Source organism: Ursus maritimus, unplaced genomic scaffold, assembly GCF_017311325.1.
Source record: "Ursus maritimus isolate PB19 unplaced genomic scaffold, ASM1731132v1 scaffold_28, whole genome shotgun sequence".
In the NCBI taxonomy this organism is placed as follows: Eukaryota; Metazoa; Chordata; class Mammalia; order Carnivora; family Ursidae; genus Ursus; species Ursus maritimus.
Genome location: NW_024425341.1, coordinates 6,569,592 through 6,582,813, shown reverse-complemented (window position 1 = coordinate 6,582,813; position 13,222 = coordinate 6,569,592). Strand labels below are relative to the sequence as shown.

Here is a 13,222-nt window from a genome sequence, read left to right as displayed (position 1 = left end):
TCCAAAGATCTACAAACGGTCAATAAGCACATGAAGAGATGCCCAACGTCACTAATCAGCAAATCAAACACAATGAGATAGCGCTCTATACCCATTTGATGGCTATTATAAGATACAGGTTTTCTAAAAAACAGAAAATAGCAAATGTTGGCATGGACAGAAGGAAATCAGAACCTCTGTGCATTGCTGGTGGGAAAGTAAAATGGTGCACTGCTTAGAAAATGGTATGGCAATTCCTCAAAAAAACTAAACATGTAATTACAATGGGATCCAGCGATTCCACTTTGAGGTATAGACCCAAAGCAAGTGAAACCAGGGACCCGAATAGAATTTGTACACCATGTTCGTAGCAGCATTATTCGCTATAGCCATTAATGCTATAACCAGCATTATTCACTGAAGGCAGAAGAAAGCCAACCGTCCATCAACAAACGAATGGATAAACACAATGTGGTATGGCTGCACAATGGAATAGTTTCATTCAGCAATAAAAAGGAACAAACTACTGTTACCTGAAACAAAATGGGTGAATCTCAAAAAAAATATTAGGCTAAATTAAAGAAGCCGGATTAAAGAATGTTATATGATCCCATTTACATGATATTTCTAATGACGGAAAATCAGTAGAAACAAAGTAGATCAGTGGTTGATTGGAACCACAGGTGGCTGTGGAGGCTGACTTTAAATGGGCACCAGGAGACTTTGAAGGGGATGAAAATGTTCTAAAACTGAGCATAGGGATGGTCGTACAACTGTGTAAGCTTACTGAACTCAGTCAACTGTACACTTAAAATGGATGACTTTTATGGCGTGTAAATTGTGCCTCAATAAATCTGGTTTTTTTTAAGTAGTGTCAGTTATTCTTTCCCAACACATACTGTATTTCCCAAAGAGCTTTGTTCTCAAATTCAGAAAGTGAGCAGGGAGGGGTTGCAAGGGTGAGGGAGGCAAAATGAAAAAGATTGAATTGTCCACTCTAGGACCTAATGACTCCCAGAAGGAAGAAAGGCAGGCTTTGGGGGCTGCCATGTCATGAGACGTCAAGGAGACATACGGTGGGGCCAGAGTTCCTCTCCGTACAGGGGGAACATGAAGGGCAACATTGCCTGAGAAATTCCCAGGTGCTATTTCTCAAGCTCCCCTTGGGACATCAGAACGCTGGTGCAAAGTGAAGTCAGCCCCAGGGAGAGGGACAGTGCTTCTCCTCATTCTCCTACTGCCAATTTGCAACCTGAAGAAGAAAGAAGGGAGGAGTCTTCATCATAAAGTAATAAGAGGAAAAGAGGGGATCCAAATGTGTATGTGTGTAAATGTGTGTGTGTGTGTGTGCACGTGAGCACACAGCTAAACCCATCTAAGAAACAGACTTGTGTGTGTGTGACATACAAAGTTTCATCACAATTATATTACATATTTTTAATTAGGGGAAACGGGAAGATGGTAATACACTCAAATGCTATTCTAAGCTGTTAATTGTTAACTAGGAAGTTAATGTTACTCAAAAAAAAAAAAAAACCTTCCCTTTTCCCTTAGCCCACGTGCAAATTCAAGCTTTTGTGTAATGAAATGAATGCTAATGCAAATAAGATTTTTATGGATAAAAAGAGCCTACAATGTTAGTTTCAAAATTAGTGCTATTAATGAAAGAATGGACATACTGGAAAACGAGGAAACAAATGATAAACATAGTCAATGGGTTAAAACAAAAACTTTCACCAGCTTCATGAGTCTGGAAATCCACATTCTCTAACACAACCAGAGGTGCGTGGTCGCCACTGTCACTATTAAGTGTGCAAGGAGATGAGGAAGACCAAGGAGGCAGGACCTAACTAACACAAAGATAATTCTTCTGCTTGTATTTCCAGAGTGGCCAGTTCCATAATCAGATTAGGCAAACATTTATAGAATTTCTACTTTCCCATTATGCTTTACAGTCATAACAAACGGTGTGATTCATTTGTATGGAAAAGTTCATTGAAAGCCAATGTAGAAACTAGGTTTGACCCTGCGAGGTGTGTACTGGCTTATGCATGTGTAAGATGTGAAGAATCATTGTGACCTCTCAGGATTGTCCTGAGAATAAAATGGTGCCATTGCCACAAAGAAGCCACCCAGGAAAGGGTAAATCTTTCTCCATCCCACTCCACATCGCACCCACTGCTCACTGACCTGCGTGCACGCATACACACATGAAGCAGGTCTTACCCCGAGAAGTTTTGCGAACATTCCCCATGCAGAAATAGAAAGGGACCATTTCTGAGAAACCCAAACAGACACACGCAAGATTAACACTGTAAAGGGCATTTCTGCTCCCAGGAAAGAAGAGCTGGTTACAGGAAGAAGCAAAGGGACACCTGCTGCCCCTGCCCTGCCCGGTTCTGACCAGAAACAGGATTAGGGATGCCAGAGCACCCAAATCTGGCTAGGAATGTGCTGAGTGAAAGGCAGTGACTGGGGAACGTGGCTGATGCTGAGGTCAAGCCTGCATATCCAAGCCCCATAAGGAGATGGATCCTGGCAACAGTCTTCCTCCTGGCCCCACCCACACATACATATGTCCCATTGGATGGAGAAGCTATGTCTGGGGGTTGGGAGAAGAAGCAACTAAATGCAATCTATTCCCATCATCAGGAAGGAAGAAAAAAAAAACTAAAAACATTGGTCCTATTGACAGTAAGGCCAGAAATCCTTTTCAAATATCAGCATCTGAGAGGGGCTGCAACAAAGCAGGACTCTGGAATAGAGAACTGTAGTCCTTAGAGAAAACATTCAGCTGCTACAGAAAAAGCCAAAATAATGGTGGCTCACACATGATAGTTCATTTCGTCCACACCTAAGGATCAAAGTGTACATAACCCGGACAGTAAGGCAGAACCACAGTATCAGAACTCCAGGCTCCTTCAAGCGTACAGCCCTCACAGACTCAACATGTGGTTTCCATTTTGTAATTTGGGCTGGCTACTGTGCCTCCTCCATTCTGTGTACATTCCAGCCAGAAGAAAGGGGAAAGAGCAAGGCAAGCACCCTTTTCCCCTGGTGTTTAAAGGGACAACTAGAAAGTTGTGCACATTACTGGAGTTCACATTCCAATGACTAGAACCAAGTAATAAGGAGCGTCAATACATAGCTCCAAGGGAGGCTGGGAGATGTAGTCTTACTTTGAGTGGCCATACATGTAGCACAATTTGGGGGGTGTGTTGGTTTCCCAGGGCTGCCACCCCACAGTACCACAAACTGAGTGATTGAAACAACAGAGATTTATTCTCTCAAGTTTCAAGAAGCCAGAAGTCCAAAATCCAGGCTCTGAGAAAGAAACCCTCCCATCCCTCTTCCCGAGCTTCTGGTGGCCGCTGACAGGCCTTAGTGTTCTTGCCTTGTGACTGCATCACTCCAATTTCTTTTTTTTTTTTTTTAAGATTTTATTTATTTATTTGACAGAGACAGCCAGTGAGAGAGGGAACACAAGTAGGGGGAGTGGGAGAGGAAGAAACAGGCTCCTAGCTGAGGAGCCTGACATGGGGCTCGATCCCAGAACGCCGGGATCACGCCCTGAGCCGAAGGCAGACGCTCAATGACTGTGCCACCCAGGCGCCCCAAGCATCACTCCAATTTCTGCACCACTATCACACGGCCTCCATGTTTCAGGGTCCAAACCTTCCTTTCCTTTCCCATATAAGGACACCGGTCATCTTAATGTAAGATCATACTGCTAAGACACTATTTCCAAATCAGGGTGCATTCACAGGTACCAGGAGTTAGGACTTGGACATAGCTTTCTGGAGGATATTATCCAATGCACCACAGGGGGCTACTGCTGAAGGAAGAGGACAACGGGGGATGTCGGTGACCACCTGCCACGGTACACCGTGCATCAGGGAACGTCCACTGTGACACCAGAACTCACTCTCCTGGTCTAGTCTGTCTAGAAGTGAACCCAACCAGCATTCCTCCTCTGCGGACCCTTCATCTTCTAGACAGTTCGCATGTCTTGTGCCCCCAGACTCATCTGTTCGTCTCCCACAGACCCACGTCTGGGAATGCCCTCCATGCTTCTCCCCTCAGCCCAGCCCCATTGCAGGGTTTGGCCACCCCCAAGGCTTTCTCCTCTGCCCAGGGCACAGTGGCAAACAGCTGTGGAGTAAGGCCACATTATGGCTTTTGTGGAACCTAGGTGCTTGGCCTTCATGGGCCCTTTTCTCTATTTAAAAAAAAAAAGTTAACTATTAAAATGTGCATTTAAGTGTTTATATTTTAAAACTGTATTTTATAAATTTTATATAATAATATTTTTATCATTGTATATAAGTATATGAATATATAATAATATATAAATTATTTTATATAATTTAAAATTTATATTTTATGACTATATTGCTACAAAATTAATATATTGATCATTATATATTAGTATTTTATATTACATATTCTATTATATATTAATAAAATAATTTTATATTATATATTAATATATTAAATACATATTTAAATGTTTATATTAAAATTCTATTTTATGACTTTATTGCTATAAAAATTAATGTATTAATATATATAAAAACATTTTCTTCAAACAAAAAAATTTTTTCTTGTCATTTCAAAAAATATTTAAATATGTTCATGAATCCTTAGAAGTATGTAGACCCTAGGCACTGATCTCCTTGCCTAATGGTAAGTCGTCCCAACTGGAGAGCATGCTAAAAGGGACAGCAGAGAGAACAGCCACCAGATCTGACCACAGACTTCTGATTAGAGAATGGGAAGTGTTATCCACCACGTCCTCCTACCCCCTAACAATTTGTTCACTTAATTTGCTCTCACAACAATTTAGGAGCATACAACTAGGCACCAGACAACCCATCATCAGGTCAGAAAGGGCAGCTTCCTTTCAGAGCTATGACACAAACTTCCTCACTCCAACTGAGCTGCCACCACTAATGTCAACCACATGATTTAGAAGAAGTGTGCCCACACCATACAACATGGCGGACACAAAGCCTCTATTGTAGGGTGAGAGAAACTGCCCACTCTTCAACGTCATGAACTGTTCAATCCTGCACCACAAATCTGACTAATCCCCAAACACATTTCATCCCACACTAGTCAAATCTATTATTTCCTGATGCATTTAGTTTCCACTCATAAACTGACCTAGAAGACATGACCAACTAAAACTCGTGTATCCCACAAAACCCCTCAGTCTCAGGCAAATCAGAACAGTTGGTCAACCCCGTAATGATATCTAAGTGTCATCATCCTCTGCTGACATTTATGTGTTTAGACCAATAAGATGAAAAACACTGAAAAAAATTTTAAAGTAGTGATTGTAGTTCTGGAAAGTTCAAGTAGAGAGTCCGATGCTACAGCTCAGCAAGATGCATGTGGGCAGTGAATGTGGCCAAACCAGGTTCCCCTGGCTTTCATGGCATCTTCAGTGTGGAAAGGAATGGCTATGAGTCAGCTCCCTCTTTTCTGGGCTCCCTGGAACCGTCTCTTCTAGAAATATTTTGGATGAATTGCCAAAGGAGAAAAGGGAGCTGGGCTGTGGTTCTCAAACCACAGTGCACTTAAGAATAAGTGGAACTTGTTAAAAGTATGCTTTTCTGAGCCTTAGCCCCAGAAAGTTTAGCTTGGGAGAGTCCAAAAAGCAGTTTTTTCACAAGAACCCCAGCAATCCTGATGCACATAGTTAGTGGGTGGACCACACTATTTCAAACTCTGGAGCAGGGGGGAAGCCCTGAGAGCTGCTCCCTGTCTCAGCAAGTAAAGCAGAACTGTGCACTCATGAAAAGGGAGGCACTTAGTTGTAGGACTGCTGTTATCTAAAAAGCACAGTCTTGTAAATCTTGAGAATGTTGCAAAGCATATCGCAGTTAATCAAGATAACTATACTCTACATATATATATGTGTGTGTGTGTGTTGTGTCATACATTTACTTATAATGTATACAGACAATGACATAAATGAGATAACAGCCACTAAAGTGACTGTATATAACAGGTACTCAATAAGTATTTATTCATATATATGCCATGGTGATGTGTTTAACATATACATATATTAAAAAATCCATAGTCCCATTTTGACCATGTTGAATCTGAGATTAACATGGCCATAAGATAACCAAATAGAGTTGACAAATGGGCAGTTGGATATAGGAGCCTACAGTTCTGGAATTTGGTCAGGGGTAAAGTTAGGGCTAAAGATACAGATTTAGAATGTGATCCACATAAAGCTTCCAGTGCTTCAATAAAGCACAAGCCATGGGGGCTGGGGTTTTAATGCTGAATCAAGGTCAAAGGCCCCATGACCTCACTAGCATGAGCTGGGCTCTCTACATGAAACCAAGAACCAGTAAAGCTTAGGCTAGCCATAAAGAGAAATTAGAATGTCTATCAACTCAGGATAGAGTTCCAAGGCCATGTGTGGAAGTCCTTTGCCTTTTGAGGTAAAAACCCTAATTCATTTATAGCTCAGCACAGAAACTCATGGGCCCCAGGCAGAGGCAAGCACAGGATTATCCCACAACCCAAGACATCAACAGGAAAAAAATTCTCACTGACAACATCCCCAAGGGAAGATGCACTCAGGCCAAAATCACTAAATATATGAGGAGGCCAAAAACAGGGCAAGCAATCTACAAACCCCACACTGCCAAACCCATCCCAAAAAAAGAGGGAAGAAATTACGTCTGCAGAGCTAGAGATAATAAAACGATCTGAAAGGAACTTTGAAATTGGTTCAGTGGGAAATAGAAAAATATTTTAAGGGTTTTGAGAAAAAGCTGAATAGGCTGAAAGTAGTGTTTTAGAATTACTAGGGTAGCAGTGACATGGAGAAGTTTGAGACTGGAGCAGCAGGAATAGCCGAGAGGATTTACACCGTCTACCTACAGGTAGTGTTCTCTTCCTCTTCTGAACTCCCCTGAAATTAACTGGCACATCTCTTATGACCTTATGACCTCACCACTTTATTCTGTGTTTTATAGCTACCTCGACATATATAAACCATATAAAGGAACTCGCCAAACTCAAAGCTCCTTTGCATTTGGATAGATGATAGATAGGTACATAGATAGATACGTAAATGATAGATAGATAGACACCCTTCTATATTTCCCACAGCACCTAACATACTGTTCTGGGTACATGGGAGATATTCATAAATAAGGTTTCATAAATAAACAATACAACAAATGAATACGAGCTATGTTAGAAACTGACCTTGCTCTGTGGACCTCTAACTTCAACTGGAGCACAAAACCAAGCTGATGGCACACCATTAGTTCATCTCCCTAGGATAGGTTCCTAAACTTGTTCTCTTCTTAGCCTATATGTACATCATCTGTCAGGGATTTAAAAGTCAGCTGAATTCAGTGACAGCTTTAAGCCCTGTAGCACTGATGAAAATCTTTTGCTATGTGTGGATTTCCCTGGTGCAGATTGCTATGTAACCTGTCTTCCTCTTCAAATTGATTGTCAGTCCATAGACATTTGACTAATCATTATCGTAGGCCTTGCCTTAAAGCTGACTACCCCATTCCCAATTAGTCAGAACCTTTCTCCTTCTCTCTTTGAGGAAGAGGTCCTATGTAATGGCCAAGCCCTGGAAAACAGCAATGACTCAGGAACTTATATAGGGGCACAAACTTGCCACACTGAAGAGCATAATAGCAAAGATTTTAGGACTTCCTGTGAGGCCCAGAGTCAAGCTCACTTCCAAAGCTTTCCTCATTATGGTGGGGGTGATAATAATGATGACGACAGTGATGCCAGTGACACAAAGCTATCTTTTATTGAACATCTAATATTGCCAGGCATTATACTGGGCATCTTTCATACAATTTGGCGTGTAATCCTCACTAGAATCCAATGAGGAAGGTACTAGCATATCTACCTTACAGATGAGAAAATTGAAGATGAAAAGGTTAAATAGATTTTTTTTAAAAAATCTAGTAGGTGTCAAAGCCAAGATTCAAATGTAAGTCAGTGTGAATGCAGTGTGCATTCTTTCCACTTCCTCACATTGCTTCCAGTATATATGCCCATGTTCCAACAAAACACCCAGGGGCATCCAGACACTCTGAATAATTATCTCAAGGACTTCAGATGATGAACATGTGTTTTGGAGCTGGAACAGTTTCCCATGAGACTGGAAGCATGAACAGGCACCAGCTTCCTGAGTTTTTATTCCAATTCCTTTCATGGCTCCTTCAAGAGAATGACTAAATAAATCTGGTCTTATCATGCTCCCTCCATTTCACTCCATAGAGAATGAACTGATTCAGTTCAGCTCCTGGTTTTTGTGTCCCCATTGTAAAGCCAACTACCCACGCACATGGCCAAAGCAATTGCAAACAACCAGCTCTGAAATGTTAATGGACTACTTTAGAGATACAGAGTAAGGCCATAATAGAAAAATCATATTCACAGCACATTCTAGTACTTACACCATTGAAATAGTCCATTGCCAGTGTGGTCCAAACACATTGTACTGGCTTGCTCTCCAGGCTCAAAGTAACTGCAGAATTAATTATTTTAAATGGTTTCAAGAAGCTTAGAATGAGTGATTTTTTTTAATTACTCTACTAAGCACATGACCATCAACAAGACAATGGGAGAAATAAACTGTGGTCAATTCACACTACAATATTAGAAACTAGTAAAAATACATTAATTACAGCTGCTTGTAACAACATGGATGAATCTTAGAAACATATAGGGTCAAGTGACTCAAAATCCAGAGGGAAAAAAACAAATAATAGAAAAAACAGTGATGCATATTAATTAGAGTTATCAGATAGTTACTTTTAAAAAACTATGATTAATATGTCCAAGAAAATAAAGGAAAAGATAGAGAATTTTACCAAAGAACTGGAATCTGTTAAGGGAAGAGTCAAATGGAAATCCTAGAACTAAAACAATAAAATTATTGAAATTAAGAATTAACAGATGGGTTCAAAAGCAGATTAGATATAACCAAAGAGAGGATAATAAAGCATAGAGGAAAAAGAATGAAAAATGAGGGGTAAGAGGGAGAGCATAAGAAGTCCAGGGACATGGTAAATATATCCAGCATATTTATCATTGGAGTCCCAGATGGAGACGAGAGAGATAATGGGATAGAAGAAATTTTCGAAGAAATACTGGCTGAGGGGCGCCTGGGTGGCCCAGTTGTTAAGCGTCTGCCTTTGGCTCAGGGCGTGATCCCGGCGTTCTGGGATCGAGCCCCGCACCAGGCTTCTCTGCTGGGAGCCTGCTTCTTTCTCTCCCACTCCCCCTGCTTGTGTTCCCTCTCTCGCTGGCTGTCTCTCTCTCTCTCAAACAAATAAATAAGATGTTTTAAAAAAAAAAGAAAGGAAATACTGGCTGAGAATTTTCAAAAAATGATGAAAGACATCAAGCCACAGAATAAAGAACTTCTACAAACCCCAAGCAAGATTAATACAAGGAAGACCACATTTAGACAATCACAGAAAAACTGCTAAAAACCAAAGCCAAAGAGAAAAATCTTAAAAGTAGCCGGGGAGGGGGAGGGGACACATTAAAAAAAAATAAAAAAATAAAAATAAATAAAACTGACAACTAAGGAACAGAAGAAATGGAAACCATAAGATAGTTAAAGGAAATGTTTAAAGTACTGCAAGAAAGTAATTGCTAACCTAAAACACTCAGTGTAAATACCCTTCACATCTGAAGACATAATAAAGACATTTTTAGACAAACAAAAGCTGAGAGAATTTATCATTAGCATATCTGCATTAAAAGAAACACTAAAAGGATTTTTTCAGGCAGAAGATAAATACTTCCAGGTGGAAACACAGTAATGCAAGAAGGGAGAATAGCACCTTTTGGTAAAATTTATAAATAAATCTAAGTTAATATTTACTGTATAAAACAATAATACTAATATTCTGTGAAGTTCAAAGTATATAGGGAATTAAATGTACATTAACAATAGCACAAGAGACAAGAGGAGAGTACATGGAGTTAACATGTTATAAGGTTATTGCATTGTCCAGGATGTGATAGAAGTATTCACTTAAGATAGGTTATAACACAACAATGATACATGATGCAATCTCTGGGGTAATCACTAACAAATAATAAGAATGTACAAATAACAATCTAACAGAGTAGGGAAATGTACTGATTTTTTTAAATGCCTGATTAATCCAAAGGAGAGAAAGGAGAACAAAATTAACAAACACGTGGAACAAATACAAAGTAAATAGTAAGACGATAGGTTTAAACCTTACTATCAGTAGTTACTCTAAATATAAATGGACTGAATTCCCAAATTAAAAGACAAGGATTGTGTCTTTTATTTATAAAATATCTTTTATTTATAAAAATAAAATCCAACTGTATGTTATAGGCATACCTCAGAGATATTGAGGGTTTGGTTCCAGACCACCACAACAAAGTGAATATTGCAATAAAATAAGTCAAATGAATTTTTGGGTTTCCCAGTACATATAAAAGTTATGTCTACACTATACTGTAGTCTATTAAATATACAATAGCATTGTCTAAAAACAATGTACATACCTTAATTTAAAAAATACTTTGCAAAAAATGCTAACCATCATCTGAGCTTTCAGGGATCACAGATCACTATAACAAATATAATGATACTGATAAAGTTTAAAATACTATGAGTATTATCAAAATGTGACACAAAATACAAAGTGAGCAAATGCTGTTGGAAAAAAAAATGTCACTAATAGGCTTGCTCATCACAGGGTTGCCATAAACCTTCAATCTGTAAAAAATGCAATATCTGCAAAGGGCAATAAAGCAAAGAGTAATGAAATGAGGTATTCCTGTACAGCAATACATCTTAAACATAAGGATACAGAAAGAAAGCTACATGGCAGGCTTAAAACATGCCACAAATCCTTCAATTCTCCTCATTAAAGGTGGGAGTTTAATTCCCCTCCCCAATTTGGGCAGGTTTATGACTCCTTCAGCCAATAGTGTATGGCAGTAACACTGTGGTTTTCAAGGGTAGGTCATAAAGACTATGTAACTTATGCGTTGTTTGATGAAGCACTCGCTCTTGGCTGCTCTGAGCCTCTTTGTAAGAGTCTGCCTACCCTGAGCCTTACCTGCTATAAGAAAGCCCAAGCTACATAGAAAGGGCATGGGCAGGCACTCTAGCAACAGTCCTAGCTGAGCTCATTCTCCAGTTAGCCTGGTCCAAGTACAAGATGTGTGCGTGAAAAAAATCTCCAGGTGATTCTAGCCCCCAACCACTTAAGTCTTTTCAATCACAATTCCAGACATTGTAAAACAGAGATAAGGCGTCTCTGCTAAGCTCTGCTAAGTTGTTGGTTTATGCAACTGCTTTGGGGTGCTTTGTTATACAGCAACACATAACTGGAAAATGCTGAAACTAGAAGGTGGATGGGAAAAGATACACCAAGCAGAGATTATTCAAAAGAAAAATGGTCTATCTAGACAAGGATCAGACAAAGTAAACTTTCAGGCAGGCAGTTTTCTTACATTACATTTCCTAATGATAAAGTGGTTGTTTCAACAGAAAAATATAACAATATTAAATTTGTACACACATAATAACATAGCTTCAAAATATATAAAGCAAAAACTGGCAGAACTAAGGGAGAAAAATACAGATCTGCAAGTATAGTTGGAGATTTTAAGTAGGTCTTTGAGTATATTTTGAAGGATTGACATCATTCAGAGTATATTCTCTGATAACAGTGAAATTGAACAAGAGATCCAAAATAGAGAGATAACTAGAAAATCCCTAGATGTTTAGAAATTAAGGAATATACTTTTCTAATTAACCCATAGGTCAATGTAAAAAAAAAAACTACATTAAAATATCAAGCTACTAGCCAACAACTACAAAATACCATTAATAAAGAGAAAAGGCAAATCACAGAATGGCAGTATATATTTTCAATACATATGGAGATTGGGAAATACTCTTAATTGAATGGCCATAAAAACAACATCAAAAATTAGTGGATGCAACTAAAATAGATATAAAGAGAAACAATGAGCTATACCCACCAGAATGCCTTAGAAATTTTTAACTAACCATATCAAGTGTTGTCAAGGATGTGGAGGAAGAACAATTCTCACACACTGCTGGTGGATATGTGAATTGGTACAACCACTTTGGAAAATTCTTTGGAAGTATTTATTATAACATGTACATACCCTAAGACACAACAATTACACTCCTATTATACCCAACACAAATGTCCATTAACAGTAGAATGAATGGGCTCTCTGCTCCTCCCCATTTGGCAGACAGCCACTTTTGGTGCAGTGCCAGCCACATCCCCCGAGACACAATGGTGAAAGTCCAAGTAAACATATTTGACCATGTTAGGTGCCTGGTCACCAGGGCTGCTTTTAACTCTGGCAAAGTGGATATTGTCACCATCAATGACCCCTTCATTAACCTCAACTACATGATCTACCTGTGTTGGTATGATTCCACCCACAGCAAATTCAGTAGCACAGTCAAGGCTGAGAACAAGAAATTTGCCATCTTCCAGGAGCAAGACCCCACCAACACCAAATGCGGTGATGCTGGTGCCGAGTATGTTGTGGAGTCCTCTGGGGTCTTCACCATCATGGAGAAGGCTAGGGCTCACTTGAAGGTGGGATCAAGAGGTCATCATATCTGCCCTTCTCCTGATGCCCCCATGTTTGTGATGGGCATGAACCATGAGAAGTATGACAACTCCCTCAAGATTGTCAGCAATGCCTTCTACACCACCAACTGCTTGGCTTTCTGGCCAAGCTCATCCATGACAAATTTGGCATCATGGAGAGGCTCATGACCACAGTCCATGCCATTACTGCCACCCAGAAGACCATGGACAGTCCTTCTGGGAAGCTGTGGCATGATGGCCAAGCTTCATTATCCCTGATTCTACTGGTGCCACCAAGGCTGTAGGCAAGTTCACCCCAAGTGAATGGGAAGCCCACCAGCATAACTTTCTGTGTCCCTGTCCCCAAAGTGTCACTTACGGATCTGACCTGTGGCCTGGAGAGAGCTACCAAATATGAAGACATCAGAAAGGTGGGGAACCAGGCATCCTGGGCCACACTGAGAACCAGGTTGTCTCCTGCAATTGTAACAGTGATACCCACTCTTCCACCTTCGAGGCTGGGTCTGGCATTGCTCTCAATGACCACTTTGTCAAGCTCATTTCCTGGTATGACAATGAATTTGGCTACAGCA

The 13,222-nt window shown here is 40.0% G+C and overlaps 1 protein-coding gene across 1 annotated transcript; it reads left to right on the top strand.

Moving 5' to 3' along the window:
• The first annotated feature begins 11,987 nt into the window (after positions 1 to 11,987).
• LOC103659114 (glyceraldehyde-3-phosphate dehydrogenase-like) lies at positions 11,988 to 13,017 on the top strand. Its single transcript, XM_040643269.1, is given in 2 exon segments — positions 11,988 to 12,765; positions 12,768 to 13,017. Coding segments are annotated over 2 exon segments (705 nt in total). The 5' UTR covers positions 11,988 to 12,227; the 3' UTR covers positions 12,935 to 13,017.
• Positions 13,018 to 13,222: the final 205 nt, after the last annotated feature.